Here is a 16,193-nt window from a genome sequence, read left to right on the forward strand (position 1 = left end):
CAGTTTACATTAAATCTTGCTGCATCCATCCTCCTCCTGACGTCTCTTTTGCTTTTTATCTGACGTGACGTAAAAGTCGGATGAAATGGGACCTGACCGTTCAGACTGAGGCTGCTTGGAGAATATTAGAACAAAAAAAATCAAACTTGCACACATCGCAGCATCATGGCTGAGGAAGAAGAGGATACGGAGAGCCGGACTGGTCAGCAAACAGTCCAGTTTCCAGTAAATGTTGGAGAATTTTGACATTAAACTGTGACAACGACAATACTGTATTGCTCTACGCATTAAGTTGCAAATGCAGGACGAATGACCACAATAACATCCAAAACTCTTCACTTGATGCCTTCAGTTCCAGAGCATCTGTTGTAAAAGGGAGAGACGAGTTCAAACTGCTCCGAGCCAGCGTTGTTCCTGATGGCCTGAAATGCCGAAGTAGGCAGATATTGCCAAATTAAATTAAGATGACCAGAGAAAATATAAAATATATTGGACTCATACTGTCTGGAATAATAAAAAAACACTCTTCTTTTGTTTTTTTTCTAATTGCATTTGCTGTTGTGGTCAGACCTTTTCTAACTTGCTCTTAGTTTACATGAATGTGCTGTTATTTAGTGAGGATGAATGCAGATATCCTGGCTTCATATCCTGGTGGGAATATTTGGGAGGATGTGTGTTTTTTTTTTTTTATAGGTTTCCATAGTTACAATTTTTACACAGTTTTGGACATCTTTGGGAAGTGCAGCTGCAGGCTTAGGGAAGATGAAGGGGGGAGTCATGGTGGAGGTGGTGGTAGTGCGGGCTCATTAGTGAAGGAATGCGGGTGGAGAGATGGGCACAGAGCGGAGGGTGGGGTGTGCATAACCCTTCCATTACAACAGACATACTTGGAGGGGGTCTGATACAGGGCAGGACTCCTATGTGCAGATCCGAGCAAATCCTGACCCATGTCAAGTGAAAAGGCAGCAGGTTGACAAATGCTACACATGAAAACACAACGGATTAGCAGATATGAGGCTGTGCTTACAGCCCTGCTGAGCCGCGTCGTCCAGCTACAGCTGCAGCCCGACAACCGCACGGCAACATCAGCTTGGGCTGCGTTCAGGTGGAGAAGTCAGAGAAATTCCAGCCAGATCTACTTTTTGTCTCGTCAAAAAGCAGGAAGGCGTTACATCGCGAGCTTTTCTGCAGATGAGAGATTTGGCCGCAGCTCATCATGATAAATCTGGATCAGTCTGCCTGTCAGGGCGGCTGCTTCCTCCTCCTGTCAGGTCGTATGTGCTGGTATGCATAACGTTCTGCACCACATCTGATGCTACGCTGACCTACCAGCATGTGAACGGGCAACACAATTAAGACTGGCAATAATTAACAGTGCAGGGCATTTACCGCATGCTTTGAGCTTTGACCTCTCAAGTGCAGTCAAGTTTCAGGTCAAAAGGAACACAACTCAGATGTGAACTCATGTCTACACAATGGGAGGAAAAGAGCCTGCATGCCGCGGAGAGCTCTATTAGCTCAAGCGAAGCAGCCTTTAACAGCTAACATGCCCTGACAGTGATGAAGTGAAACCCCAATTGTGCCCTGAGTTGTTAAAAACACAAGATGTGTTGCACAAAAGGCCGCTGCATTCATTAGCCTCAGAGTTTAAATCAGTGTTTTGCTTGTGCGGGCCTGTTGTATCTGCAGCCGTGTCCATATAAACAAGGATATCCTCCCTTTTGAGCGCTGTGCCAGCTGGTAATCAGTGGGGACGGTAAAGAAAGCAGGTACGTTCAGCTGCATGTTATACAAACATCAGCTCTGTTATGATCTGCAGCCTTGTTTTGCACAAAAAAGATCCTAAAATCAAACCTGAACTGTGCCTTTAAACTCAACGTAATCTTCAGCTCGCATTCAAGACCAAAGTGGGCCCACATTCCAGCCCTAAGAGTCCACCTGATTTCTAATCTAATTAAAAGTGCTTATTATAAACAGTGATATTCCGTAACAGTAAAGATTAACTTGGTGGACAAGAGGAATTCTACGTCAGGTGTGTCAGGAGATACCTCGGAGGTCGTGGCTGAGATAAAACCAGAGGAATTAGCACAGGGGTGTTAATTAGCAGAACACAAAGTGTATCAAGCCCTCGCTGCTTTTCAGGGTATACATCTACATTCCTGGGGAGCCCGTTTATGTGTCCAGAAACCCTCTGAAGCTTTCAGTAGTTGGAGCACTCAAACAACACAACAGACTGACCTCTGTTTGATGCCAAAAGTTGTGACTGATGACAGATATTTAGGTTCTTTTAATGCCAGGGTGATCGTACTTCTACACATTGTCACACTGGAGCTTTTATTCCCAAAACTAACCAAAAAAAACAAAACATAAAGATGCAAATCCAGCTGTCAGGACGGCTCCGCAATGAAACCCACACACTGCAGTAATCCATTCATAAGCACAAAGAGGCACTTCTCTAATTATCAGTGTTTGTTTGCTGACCTCAAACTCGAGTGGAATGGCGGATGCTGCCAATGCCTTTTCCCCAGATGATGTCTTCAAACAGATGTTCATCCAATCTGCTGAATGTTAGCTGAGTTTTCACTGCTCGGTTATAAAGACGTTGTTCTCTATGAAGCCCTCCTGGGAATAACACCATGACGTTACGTAAACAAGTTATTATTTGAGGTCCAGTGAAGATGACAAACAATCAGCTAATCATGACGGAAGCTAAATGTAATCAGTGCTAAAACATTTTAAAGCACTAAATGATCACTTTCCCCACCAACTGCAGGACTTTATTTTATCCACACTGTGAAGTTTCCACCTGCAGGTGCAGAGTTTTATGTGTGAAGAAGGAAAAATCTAATGGCATACCCGTCCATCACGTTCTGATCTTTAGACTGAAGTTTAGTATTTTTAAAATTGCTGCATTGACTCCTCGTGCCTTTTAGGGTTGATTTTAAAGTCCTTTTAGGCGTTTATAAATGTTTTAATGGTCTTTGGCCTTAATATTCATCTGACCCCCTTTTCAGGAATGAGCTTTAGCGGACCCTGAGGTTGTATGGAACCAGCCTTTTACTTGTTCCTACAGTGAGAACCAAAACGTATGGCGTCACTACGGCCTCTGTCTGTGGACCAGCCAGCCAGGGAGCCTCAGAGCTGCAGATGTTTTTATTAAGAGGCTCGAGACATTTTTAGTTCAGCTTTTAAATGATCTTATCTGGTTTTTAGTCTATTTTTATTGTTATTGTTCTATCTATTACTACTTAGATATTTTAAACACAGATTATGTATGTTTAAGAATTTGTGTTTACTTTTATCTTGTTGTTCTACATTGGTTTAAGTCTACTTTGATCCTTTCAAACTTTGGTAATTCCATGGAAATGGCTTTTGACTGGGTGGCCCATACATTGCAGCCTTTTGGCTGTGGAGTGGATGGGCCTACCCTGAGTTGTTTACAGAGGTGATGCCCTCTGCGGCCATGGTTGGGGTGGCCTCTGGTGTGAACGGATACCCACAATATCGTTTTGTTGCAACGTGCCAAGCCAGATATTCATTTATTTCATTCTTTATCTACTTGTTGGTTAGGCAACAAGAAGATGCTTCTGTTGTGTTATGCAGCAGAGTATTGGTGTGTGTGTCTGCATGTGTGTGTGAATGATCAGATAGGGCTGGGCGATATGACCACAATCTTTTATCCCAACATCACTCATTTATCTCCCCATAACAATGTACATAAAGATGTAAAACTGTGTGTGTAATGTTGTGTCAGTCATCAGTTATGTGTCAGATGTTGCTAGGCAACAGCAGCAGTGACCTCCGTCTATCTGGGGGAACTATGAGTGTATGGCGTTTCACTGGTAAAAGCCTGTTGCAGAGTTTGTGTCTGGAGTTTATTTTGAGCGTTTTTGCCACCATCTGATGCTACTTTTGCGGCTGTATTCTTTATCCTGATTCTTGAGCAGGTGATAAAATGAGTTAGTTGTATCGGAGTCCGTTGTTGGAACTGTGAGCTAGTCTGTTGTCGGTTCCACGTCGGCATTTTTATATCCATGAAACAGAAATTTCCCTCTTTTAGGAACAAGCTCATTAGTTTGGGTTGGCTCGTCATCTTTAAACACGATGAACCACGTCTGCTACGTCTTCCTCCATGTTTGTTTATATATTTCAGCATATTTCAACGTGCATGCTGTAAAGTGCATCTTGACGTTAGGCCTGTCGCAATATGCAATTAGTCAATTATTCGCTCGAGAAGAAGAAAAAATGTGCACATTAAGTTTGCTGGACGCAATAATTTTCATTTGCCTTTCTTTTCTCGTGCCATGTTTGTTTTAAAACAACAGTAACTAAACACAGCAAAACAAAAAGCTTCCATCTGCGCTGAAAACAAAATCAACTGCAGTTTTCCCTCCTGGGAAAAAAAAGACCTTAACAAACAGGCTATCTCCATTTTCCTGACCGTCCACGATCACTGCGGTGTTTAACCAACAGATGAACTACCAGCAGGACCATGCAACATGGTGTGCACTCAGACAACGTGGTTGGTAAAGCCATGCTGCCCTTTAATGTTGTTGAAAATGCAACATTTTGAAAAATGTTGCAAACATTTCACAGCCAGTATGAATTGCCTGGATGAACACTCATGTTACAAACGGCAAGATCCACAACTTTACAATGACATGAAAAATGACATACTGAAGGCGATCAAAGACATTTCATTTTACCATGCCACCTCAGGTCCAGTACAAACATGTCCCCTTATATGAGCTTTACCATAGAGTGCATAACTGCTGCCTAGGGCTGGGCGATATGGCCAAAAAATAAAGTCTTCAACTTTTTTAAACCAAATCTGATTTCCAATTTTAATCGATTTTTTTTCCCTTTACTGTCAAGAAAAAGAAAAAAAAATACAAATGTCAAAAATTATTCTTTTTCAAAAATGCTTTTATTGCGATCAGCCTAAAAGTTTACTTAAATTTAAAGTGCAACTAAACAAGCTGTTAAACAAGATTGTAAAAAGAGATGCAGGCACTGCTGCTGTAAACATTATAAGAAACATGTTTGTACTTTGTGCGTTTCCACTGTAAGATAGTTTTAAGTTTTGATCATACATTTAAGAATAGGCCTCACTTCACTTGTGTAACTTTAATCTAAAATAAAAAACTGATAAAAAAATAAAAATGTCTCCTCTTGGGAGAAAAATATTGATTCCTTTTAGAGTATTTTGACATTAAATAACCAAAACAATTTCCCATATTGGCAATGAGGGAATAAAAATGAATGTTTCTTTACACTTAACATGTGTTTCGAGAAAATTGACCTCTTTGATACAAAACACTATTTTTAAAAAATCCCTGAATGTTATTAAAGCTATATTTCTAACATACATGTAATATTACATTCTTGCTGTTTTTTGTTTAATTTACACATTTTTGGCAAGAAAGATGAGCCTGTCAGCTGCATCTGGCTTCAGACCCCCGTGGCATGTGACAACGCCCCCTCCCACACTGAAAACCCTGCGTTTCCATCACACCTAGACACTTTGCAAAAACTAAATATCGCCATAAAACCCACTGCTATAAAAGTTTTTACGATCTCAAGAGGTGGTTTTTCAGACATTTCAATACAGAACTACATTGCAAAAGTGTAATGGAAACACTTTTTTTGCGTTTACGTGTCCCCAGACGTGACATGGGGGTCGTGACCAGTTAATTCCCGGTAAAGATGGCGCGGTATGGAATAAACAACAGCAAATTTCAGAGTTTTAGAAAAGAAAATGAGGGAGAAAAGCTTAGAAAATCCGAAGCAAGTTCTCTGCCAAACAAATAGAAAAGCATAAAATAACGCTACGTGCCCACTTTGCATTAACCGCAATTACGAAACGTGATGCTAATGTGCTAAACCCTGCTCAACAGAAACACACGCAAATCACAACTGTTGTTTGTCAAAACATACAAATATTGTTTTTAGTTTGCAACAAAATGTAATGGAAACGCAGAGGGGGCACTTCTTGTACGTTTCTAGCTGCCATGTTGTTGTGTTTATGTGTTTCTGTGGGAAACCAGCGGGAGCGTGCTGACGTCACTATAAGGTACGGAAGCCCAAAAGGTGCTGGCGGCGCAAAATTTTTTTTTCCTGATTTTATGAATAAATTCTCATAAACAGCAAATTCAAATTAATTGATTAAATCGATTAATTGCCCAGCCCTACTGCTGCCTGGACCCTGACCTCCAAATGTTTAGAGACCATATGTTCCAGATAACCACATTGCCAAAACCCCAGGAGAAATCCTGATCTGTTTCAGGGGACTGGATGAGTTTAGTCCACACATCGAGCTAAATTTTCTTTAGAATTTAAAGTATGTTGATCTATTAAAGGGTGTACTTGTATTATTATGACATTATTCTTATTTTAGTTGAAAATGGTCTCAAAATGACAACAATAATCACTTAGCGCAATATTATCACATATCGCAATATTTTATGAGACAATTAATCGCATGGCAAAATTTGTTACCGTGACAGGCCTACTTGATGTAAAATACTGCAGTAAAGCACCTTATTGTGGCGTAAACGATAGAGCCTCATATGAAACAATAAACAATTTCGATTGTTCAGATGATATATATTGTCATACTGCCCAGCCCTATGATCAGATGTGTGCATATATTTGTATTCTTTGTTTTTTTTTATTGTATATAAAGTACTTTTCTCTCTTTCAAGTATAAAAGGTCTTATATGTATATAATTGGAATAAATTTGATTTGATGTAAAGTTTTTCTTTACCAAGTCATTTTCTGACCTGTTTGTTTTAGCAGAAATTTAGCTACCATTTGAACATACTGCTCATATTGCAAGGAATCCACTGTGAACAAGAGAAAGTGACATAAAGGTTTAAATGACAATTTTGGGAGAATATTTATGCAAACAGACATAAAAATTAAGCTTACATAAACTTTTCAGCTTGAAATTCACCTTCGTTAAATTAAGCTGAGGCTAATTAACCCCTCACGGTGGTGTAAAAGCTCATCAAACTGCAGCACATTTTCCTTTTACATGGCCTCTAAAGTCCTTCAGCGCTAAGATATTAAATATCTATGCAGAGTTTCACTTCATTAAAAATATATATATGCAGACAGACAACCTTCCTGGTTTAGCCGGAGGCTTTCCTTCTGGTCAGAAGGGAGTTTTTCTTCCTCACTGTTTTCTACCGCGCCATGCACGCAGTTTGTGCAGCAGCTGTGTTACACAAATCTAAATCTCCTGCTATAGATTTGTATTTCAACAACTAAAATTCTGGAAAACACTTCCAAGCAGTTGCCAAAAATGTCTCCAGAAAGTAGTTTAGGCACCATAAAATGTGCCCTCCACGTGGGTGATGCTTGACATGAGTTGTGTCTAAAATTGGCATCTGATCTAAGACTCATTTGAGTACATCTAATTGAGTGCACATGGATGACCCAAATGGGTTTCTTATGTATTTGCTTCCTGGATCACAAATAAGAAATGCATCCATATACTCAAAACAACAACATGAATAATAAATAGAGACACTTATTTAAGGTTGACCTGGCATCCAGTGTATTTCTACATCAAACCCACAAACTGGACCCAGTGGACTCTGTGGACATTTCCGTCTGGGGCTCATTTTTCAGCCCATTTCCCACGCATATGGTCCGTGCTCCGTGTTGTGCACTTTTTCCAGTAATCTCTGATGCAATGAAGCTAAAGCTGCTAGAAAAGTTGTTATATGTTTAGATGAAGTCATGTGCTAATTAGCAAACCTATCACACAAACGTGCATTGTAGAGTACAGTCTGCCTGGTTTCAGTGGTGTAAACCTTCTACTGTATACTATATGCTTACAGCTGGCAACAATGGGATGTTGCCAAAGAACATCAGATTTTCATTACTTACTTCAAGGTCATTTGTGCACATGATATAAGATATAGAGCCTAAAAAATAGGTTTTTCACTCATATAACACAGTGAACAATGAAAGATATTTTAATAAGACACTGCCTCCCACCAAACTTGATTTAGAAAAGTATGGAGGCTGGAATAAATCTGGAAAGTATGCAGTTTTTCCCACCCATTTCACTTTTTTAGGATAATCTGTTAAATTGGCCATAAAATAAAATCTAATGAACTGGATCTCTGTCTGTCCTGGTTGCTTTCGGTGCCCCGTGACACTCGGTGCATTATCTTCTATCTTCATTTGTGCTCATATTCCTACTCAAGGCTGAGCTTTTAGGTCAGGCGGACCCACGGCACAGAGAAAAGGCTGTTTTGGTGGATCAGGAGAAGAGCGGAAGTCACCAGTTACCAGTGTCTGAATGCAGAGTTCAGACCAGATTTACCAGCAGATTTACAAGAAAGTTGGTCTCTGATCGACTCATTCAGGTCTGACTGACAGTACGAAAACAGGTTGTTCAGCAGATGTTACTTGTTTTGATGCAGAAGAACCTGAGAAATAGAAATTTACGGCTGAAACGGTGTCAATATTTTGAGATTCTTCAAAAGATTTGGTTAATTTATGTTTTGTTTAGAAGAATTAGACTTCTGCATTACATTCATACATATTAAACTCTGTTCTGCTGTCCTGAGTCAAATGAACTGAAGTCTGTGAATGAGATGCAATCTGTGCACCTGGTAGAGAAGAATGTAGAATAGCAATGTCCCCCTGCATTGCTTCTTATCTTGGAAAATTCAAGATCAAGCAGAAACAGTGTAAATTTTGATTGGCTTGCATGATTGCAGCTAAAAAATTAATAGTCCAGAGGTGGCTGCCTCCCATGACCTCTCAATAAAACATCTGTTGTACACCCTGTTGGATATTCTATACCAGGAATTATCTTCAGCTAGAATTAACCATGCTAGTTCATCTACTGTTCACACCTGGTTAAAAGGAACAGATGGGCTTAAGAGGCTTCTTAATGCTGTCTGACTAGTATACTATTTAATCCTTCCTTGTTGGCTCATCTCCTTGACACTAATGATGTAGATCTGTGATGTGTTTGTTGGGTGGGTAAAGGGTGTTCCAAAGGGAACTGGGTGTCATTTGTTGTTCTACTGAACTGCCTCTGTTCCATTGTTGAAAATGTATAAAAATTACATTACAAAAAAAACCAAAAAAAAAAACAGAATAGCACGATCCCTGATTCTGGTTCTGCCAGAAGTTTCCTCCAAATAAAAGAAACAATTTTCTCCAAATGAGAATTTCATTCATTTATTTGTTTTAAGTTTCTTTTATAACCAGTTTTCTAAAATAAATCTTAAAACATTTCTGATGTTCAACGAGAGGTTGCCAGCTAAAATAATGGCTAAGCTCTAAAGGCTAACAAGGACATGGAAGGAATACAGAGGATGGAGTATTATGTGTTTCACAAGACATAGCTACAGAAATATATCCCTGATTTTAATGTGTCTGTATGCTGATCAAGACAGCAATGTTGACAAAAAAACTAAAAAGCAGGAGAGCTTTTAACTGGGACATGCCAAGATAACACGTCCCAGTTGAATATCACGTCCCACAGTACCAGTGTTTCAGCAGAGCTTTCATCCATATTATCTCTCAAGAGAATCAGGATCAAGAAAACCAGTTCTGATGGTCCTGACTGATCTGGAGCTGAATGGAATCTCAATGTAATGGACAATTCTTCACAGTGTGTTCAGTCAGAGGCTTCTTCAAGTAGGTGCTAGACAAAAGATGACAGTGATGTGTGAAAATGTATTATTTTATTTAAGAAATTACTACAACGTTATAATTTCTCCTCAGTTTTCTAATATAATTATGAATTGGTCTCATGTGAATCGAAGTAAATGCTGTTAATGATACTGTGATTCAGGCAGGTTATGCTCTGACTACTGGTGTCTGCTGTGTAATTAACTATTCCTACAGTTATTAGTGCACACGCTGCAGAATGATGCAATGGGGTAAAAGTCCATTTAAGGAAACAGTGAAATTTATTATTTAGGCAAAAACAAACAATAAAAATAATGCCAGCTATGTGTAGTGATGAGCTTCATAGAAGCCTCCTCCTGTGTACATCTGGATCATATGCTGACACACTCACATCAAAACCAACCTCAGGTCACTGTTTCAGGGTAAAACATGTGATTATTTATCAATTCCAACAGCTCTGCAGCTATGCTTCAACCAAACATATAAATTCACTTCATGACATTACGCCATGAGTACGGGGTGCGGGTTAGGGGGTCGTTGCTCCTGCCATACTCCACGCTGCTCTCTAACCGAGGTGAACTGAGCATGTCTGTTTCCTACCCCCGAGCTGACCTCGCTCTGATTGTCCTTCTGTTTGTTTACAACCAAAACAAGAACATGAGCATATGTTGGTTCCCACGCCACCCTCTGGTGCCCTCCATGCCTTCCTCCAAACAGGCTTGGCTCTCATTAACGCCACTGCCAACACTCTGGCTGCAGTGACAGACATAAATGAGAAGGTGTGTCCAAAAACTGGGCTCATCAGAGGGCCGGTTTTATGCATAAACACATTCATTTAAAGACGGTGAAAATGCACCATATGAGACAGGAAGAAGAAACGTGCTTCACTTTGAATCCATGTGTTTTACCTGGAATACATCCAGGAATGTTGAATATAAACATTTATTTAACATCTTGATCATATTTAGACACAAACGGGCTGATGAGGAATATTATAATCTCTTTTGTCAGCAAACGTTTCTCCGCTGCATCTCTCAGTAATTTATGACTCATGTTGACGTAAAAACATCAGCCAACCCAGTTTACCCACAAGACTAATCTTTCCTTTGGGTAAAATTTCAGCAGATTAGAAAACAAAACACATTTGAGAATATTTGATCTGAGTCATGCAAATGATCAGAAGTTTTGATTAATTTAATAACTGTGATTGTTTCATGGCCTTCCAGCGATTCATTTAAAAAGAAAAACTGTGAAGCCAGCGCTTGTGGTGAGATAGAGGTCTTATGACGGGACCTCTATCTCACCACAAGCTCCTTTTCTGCATCCTGTAGGGAAACTTTCAACACCAGCAAGCATATTTACTGATACGTATTTAACTGGGGACCGGTAAACATTGTAAAATGATTCACATTTATCTAATTATTAAACTGTAAATCTAATAAACTTAATCATTGATAATCATGTCTATAATTAATTACATTTTTTAAAGCTACTTTGATTTAGTAGCATTATTTTATGTTTTATGATATCCTCATATATAAATGTTCTCTTGGTGATTTACACACTTTAAAAGATTTCATTAGTCTGCAATTTTTGATTTTCCATTCTGTTTAAATTTAGCTGCTGCATTTTTTTCATGACAGATTCAGTGACACCGACGCTGAAAAACAAAGTGTGAGCTAAAACTGGGCTCTCAGGTTCACTGCTCTGTTACAGCTTTACATGATTGTTTACTTTATTTTCTTTTATTTGCATTTATAAAATGTTTCCAGTTGATGTAAAACTCTTATCAGACAGATTTAATCACGTTGCCGCGTTGTGGCTGAACGCAGGTTTTGTCCATCTCCAGGTCACAAATTCAGATTTCTGAACCTGTGTTTGGACCTTTGAATTATGGCTGCATGTTTTAGTAAAACATGCATAAAAGATGTCCATTCCTGGACCGTTCTGCAGGTTTAGATGTTTGCCAGATTAAATTAAACAGATCTCCCCAACAGATTGTCAAGTTGTGCACAACCCTACGAATCATGTCGGGTATCTAAAACCTGCAGGACAGCACTTCTAAAGGACTAAAATTCTACATCTCCTACATTAACATTGCTGAAAACTGCAGTGAAGTGACTTACATAAATAAATAAGACTATATAAACAAATAATAGAATATATGGCGCTAATCTCAGGTGTATCAACAAGAGCTGCATTCCACCACTGCACCTGTGCATGCTGCCATCCACTACGTGGAATGCAGCCCTTATTAATCTATCTGTTTTCCCTGTTTCATGTCTAAATGTCTGTGATGCTGCTTTTGCACATGCTCATATTGACTTAAAAACTTTTACATGCCATGCAGCCCCTTGGATCCGTCTACAGCGTTGCACATCCCACTATAAACCAAACGTAAAACGTCCTACATGTGCTTGTGCTCATGTTTTCCTCATGCATCTCAGTGTTTTCTCTCCCAGGTTAGTAGAACATGTTCTAAGTACAGATGCATGCAATGTGGAGCTGTCTTCCTGCACAGTGAATGGGACAAACCCAATCAGAAGAAACAAAGCTGAACTCTCAGACTGTAGAGGAGCAGAGGGCACTCCCACCATGTTTCCATCATCTACAGCTAGAGCTTTTGCTCTGCAATGACACTGATTTTAACTCTGATTGTTTCCAGAGTTTCTACAATCACTAACAGACAGGAACTCCATGTAAAACGCCGTACATGGGCCTTGTGTGTGTTATTGGAGTTGGATTAGGCTGAGGGAGAGTGAGGGGTTACTGCAACCCAGCAGCTGTACAAACAAGAGCAGCCAGACATTACCCTTACCACACTCAGTGCCATCCCTTCACATGCAGCTGGCACCAGGCATCTGCTCTCTGGAGGTGTAATTACGCACACCTATCCTTACTTGTGTCACACAAAAGCCCTCATTGGGGGGATCACAAGAAATGACACGTAATCCCAAACATCTGCTCACCTTAGGCGCAAAGTGTAGGGTCTAGCAGGGGGAAATGTTGGGTATTGGTCAGGTTACTTATTTGTCTTAAGCAGAGGCACTTTGTCACGTAAAGGTGGTGCAGGTGAGGCTGACAGCGAGGCATGGCAGTGCAGCAGTTTTCCTCCAACTTTCATGGCTTTCAGCAATGCGCACCATCTGGTTGTTGCGCAAAACTAATTCTAAACAAGCAAAGTGGGTTTTTGGTTTCTTACCTTGCCCTGAGAGGATGCTTCCTCACACAGAACCAGCAGGCAGGCCAACAAGTTCGCATATCTCCACATTTTTCCTGGAGTGTCTGAGAGCCAAGTGCAGAAATCCAAAGCGACAGTCAGTCACTGCGCAAAGTCCATGTGGTGAAAAGATGCGCCTATTTCAGCGCCATTTTCACCTGACGCCGGTGCGGATTCTTCAGGACTGTCTCTGTGTGTTCAGGCTTTATGTTGCGGGATGATTGTGCGCTCTGTGGTGTGTGTGTGTCTGCACTGCGCGCGCCGACTGCAGCCGGACTCACTGTGCGCATCATCCATTATCGTCTGCTCTCCACAGGTGGGAGGGGTTTACGCACAAACACACGTACACACACATATACACACACAGTATTTAGAAGACAAAACGCTCAAGTTAATCCCAACTAAAATAAAGAAGCATCTAAAACTACGAGATAAATGCAGATTTAAGAAAAAAAAATTGCTTTGAAGTTAAAATAAAGCCACACATGTCACTTTGCGGAAGGTCAAAATGTTGTTCAGAGCTCGCGCCAGAAAAACAGAAAGGCTTCTGGCGCCACCACCTGGCAAATTATTACCTAATCATTTTTTCTTCCTTTGTGACAAATCTGGCTGCAGAGCAGCACGTGCAGCCCAGTATGACAGAATAAATGATGGTCACGGGGAACTGAGCACAATGAAAAATGAGCCGCTGACTCCGTTTACAAAACACTGCAGGGAGTTCATTCAGGAATATTAATCACACTCCAGTGGATGAATGAGTGTCAAACATCTGGGAGGCCAAAACACAAATCCAGATCTTTGCAATGTAGAACATTTCATTAGATCAGCTGACCTTAACTGTCAAGTTTAACAGATTGTTTTCATTTTATCTTTTAAAATTCAAGCTCTTTACATGAAAATAAAATAAAACGTGATTTTTATAAATCTTATGTGGAGCTCATGAAAACGCGTCATGGGTTTAGAAACCTGATTCTGGTTCTGCTGAAGAAACTTTGATGAGCTTCTTGATGGGAACGGAACTTTGTCAGAACTACTGTCCATCCTGGTCTCTGGTAAGACGCCACATGGCATCACTGAGAAAGGAATAAAACTGCAGAAGCAGGCTGGACATTCAGGGTTTTGGTGGTTCTGATGTTCAGGGTTAAAGTGAGACAACAGTTTCTGTGACTGTTGGATGAAACTTTAATAGATTTTCTGAAGGAAATCTTTTTATGTGAAAACGAGGAGTAATTCTCCTGCTTCTGCCTGAACCAACGCTGAAGCTGCTTCGTGTTATTATTGTGCGGTTATATTTTTGTAAATTGTGTTTACTTTTATTTGTTTTATTTATTATAATTTTCTTTTTTTTACGTAGGTCTGCATGTACACATGTATATATATATTTTGTATGTAAATATATGTGAATATGCAGGTCCATATGTATGCCTACATATCTGCAAAAAAATGTTACTCTAGTGCTAATAAAAAAACAACAACAAAACAAACAAAATAAAAACCCGACAACAAACAGAAACGCAGATTTGACGCCACTTAAAAACATAACTTCCTCAGTCACATGATCGCTGATCTACAAGCAGGAAATGGGAGGAGCCTACACAGACTGGTCATCCAGAGGGCGTGGCTAACACAGAGGGCGGGGCTAGTTGTTTGCAGCTGCAGTTTATAGTTGGTTAAATAACGCCGCGCTGACAATAATGTCATGGCTTACTTACATCATTGCAGCGAGGCAGCAGACGTCCCTTTAAACTCAATTAAAAAGATTCCCGTTTGATCGCAGGTCAGTTTGGGAAGAAATCTCATCAATAAATGTTTGAGATTTAATTCTTTTAAGTTCTGAACGATGAACAACCTCTGACCTCTGATTGATTTCTGATCTGCAAGTTTTCCTCAGCCAGATATCAAAAAGCCATCTGACAGCTGATCTGACCACATATCTGGAGAGCACAAACCTGTCACCAGACCTCCTCTGAACTCTTTACATCACTTACTGTGGCGAGACGTCCTCATTGGTCCACTAATGTGCTAGACTAGCTGACAACTCTGCACAAAGCTTACAAGACAGACAGACAGACAGATGTACGAGCAGGAAGACGTCAGATGACACTCGGATCAAACGTTCACATCATGAACAGGAAAACACTAATTTAACTGATGACGACTGGCCGAAGCGGATCAGGATTTAACTGCAGTCAGCCGGTTTACCAGCTGGAGCAACTGGACACTCGGTTTTCACCATAATCTAAGATTTCACAGACAAATTGATTCACTGAGAAACTTGTCGGGATAGAATCACAAAGATAAAACCATAATTTTTCAGCAGAGAGCCATGTTTGTGCTGTGTACATGGCGAAGTCCGTGTCTCTAAGTGTGACATTTTCGTACCTTCTCACCACCTCCATCAGCAGTTTAATAAAGCTATACGTTTAACCTTCCTTAGCAGGAATGTGGAAGCAACAACTTTCCGTTCACGCTTTTCCATGTTAACCACGGCCTAATCAACTGTCTGACCAACCACACAACACTTCCCAGGGCGCCACGAGAAGAAAGTTCTACTCGAATGAGGTGTGAAGAACAAGGCACAAAATGTTCCCAGTCATGTCCGCGAGGACAAATGATATTGCTTTGTTCTTGCATGGTGTGCTAGTCAGTTCGGTTGGCTGTAACCGCCGTAGGATCACCGCATAAGCTCTGCTGAGAGACTCTGCATAGACTCAATGTAGGCTCTGCATAGGCCCAACATAGGCTCTACATAGGCTCTGCGTAGACTCTGCGTAGGCTGAACGAAGGCCCTGAAAAGGCTCTGCACAGGCTCTGAGTAGGCTCAATGTAAGCTTTGAATAGGCTCTGTGTAGTCTCAACGTAGGCTCTACATAGGCTCTGCGTAGACTCTGCAAAAGGTCAACGAAGGCCCTGTCAAGGCTCCGCTGAAGGCTCAACGGAGGCTCTGCATAGGCTTAATATGCTTTCCGTCCTGACTGATTTGATTTCATTCATGTCTCTGAACTGGTTTATTTTCTGATTGAACTGGTTTAGTCTCCAAGTCTGATTTGATTTATTTCTCACTCTGAATCAGTTTAATTTCTGAGATCAAAGTATTAAATCAGTATTTACATGAAAAGCCTCACAGACATGTCGCCGTTTACACCGTTTACACCGTTTACAATGACACAAAAAAAACCCTGCATCCCACAATGCACCAGCGACCCAACAGTCAGGGGATCCTGATCAGGCAAAAAAACGTTGGAGAAGCTAAAGAGGATCACCTGAATGCATCATCAGTGCTGCGTTGATAAGCCTTGGAGGCGGAGC

General features: G+C 40.6%; 1 protein-coding gene across 1 annotated transcript in view; it reads right to left on the minus strand.

Annotated features, from left to right (window-relative positions):
• The window catches only part of LOC306764719 (olfactomedin-like protein 2A), a 36,055-nt gene extending 22,917 nt beyond the window's left edge, over positions 1 to 13,138 (minus strand). Inside the window, exon 1 of the mRNA XM_079251936.1 lies at positions 12,867 to 13,138. Coding sequence (XP_079108062.1) covers positions 12,867 to 12,935 — 69 coding nt within the window. The 5' untranslated portion in view covers positions 12,936 to 13,138. The remainder of the gene's footprint in view (positions 1 to 12,866) is intronic.
• Positions 13,139 to 16,193: the final 3,055 nt, after the last annotated feature.

The sequence above is a fragment of the Telmatherina bonti genome, assembly GCF_933228915.1.
Source record: "Telmatherina bonti genome assembly, chromosome: 13".
NCBI classification, from domain to species: domain Eukaryota; kingdom Metazoa; phylum Chordata; class Actinopteri; order Atheriniformes; family Telmatherinidae; genus Telmatherina; species Telmatherina bonti.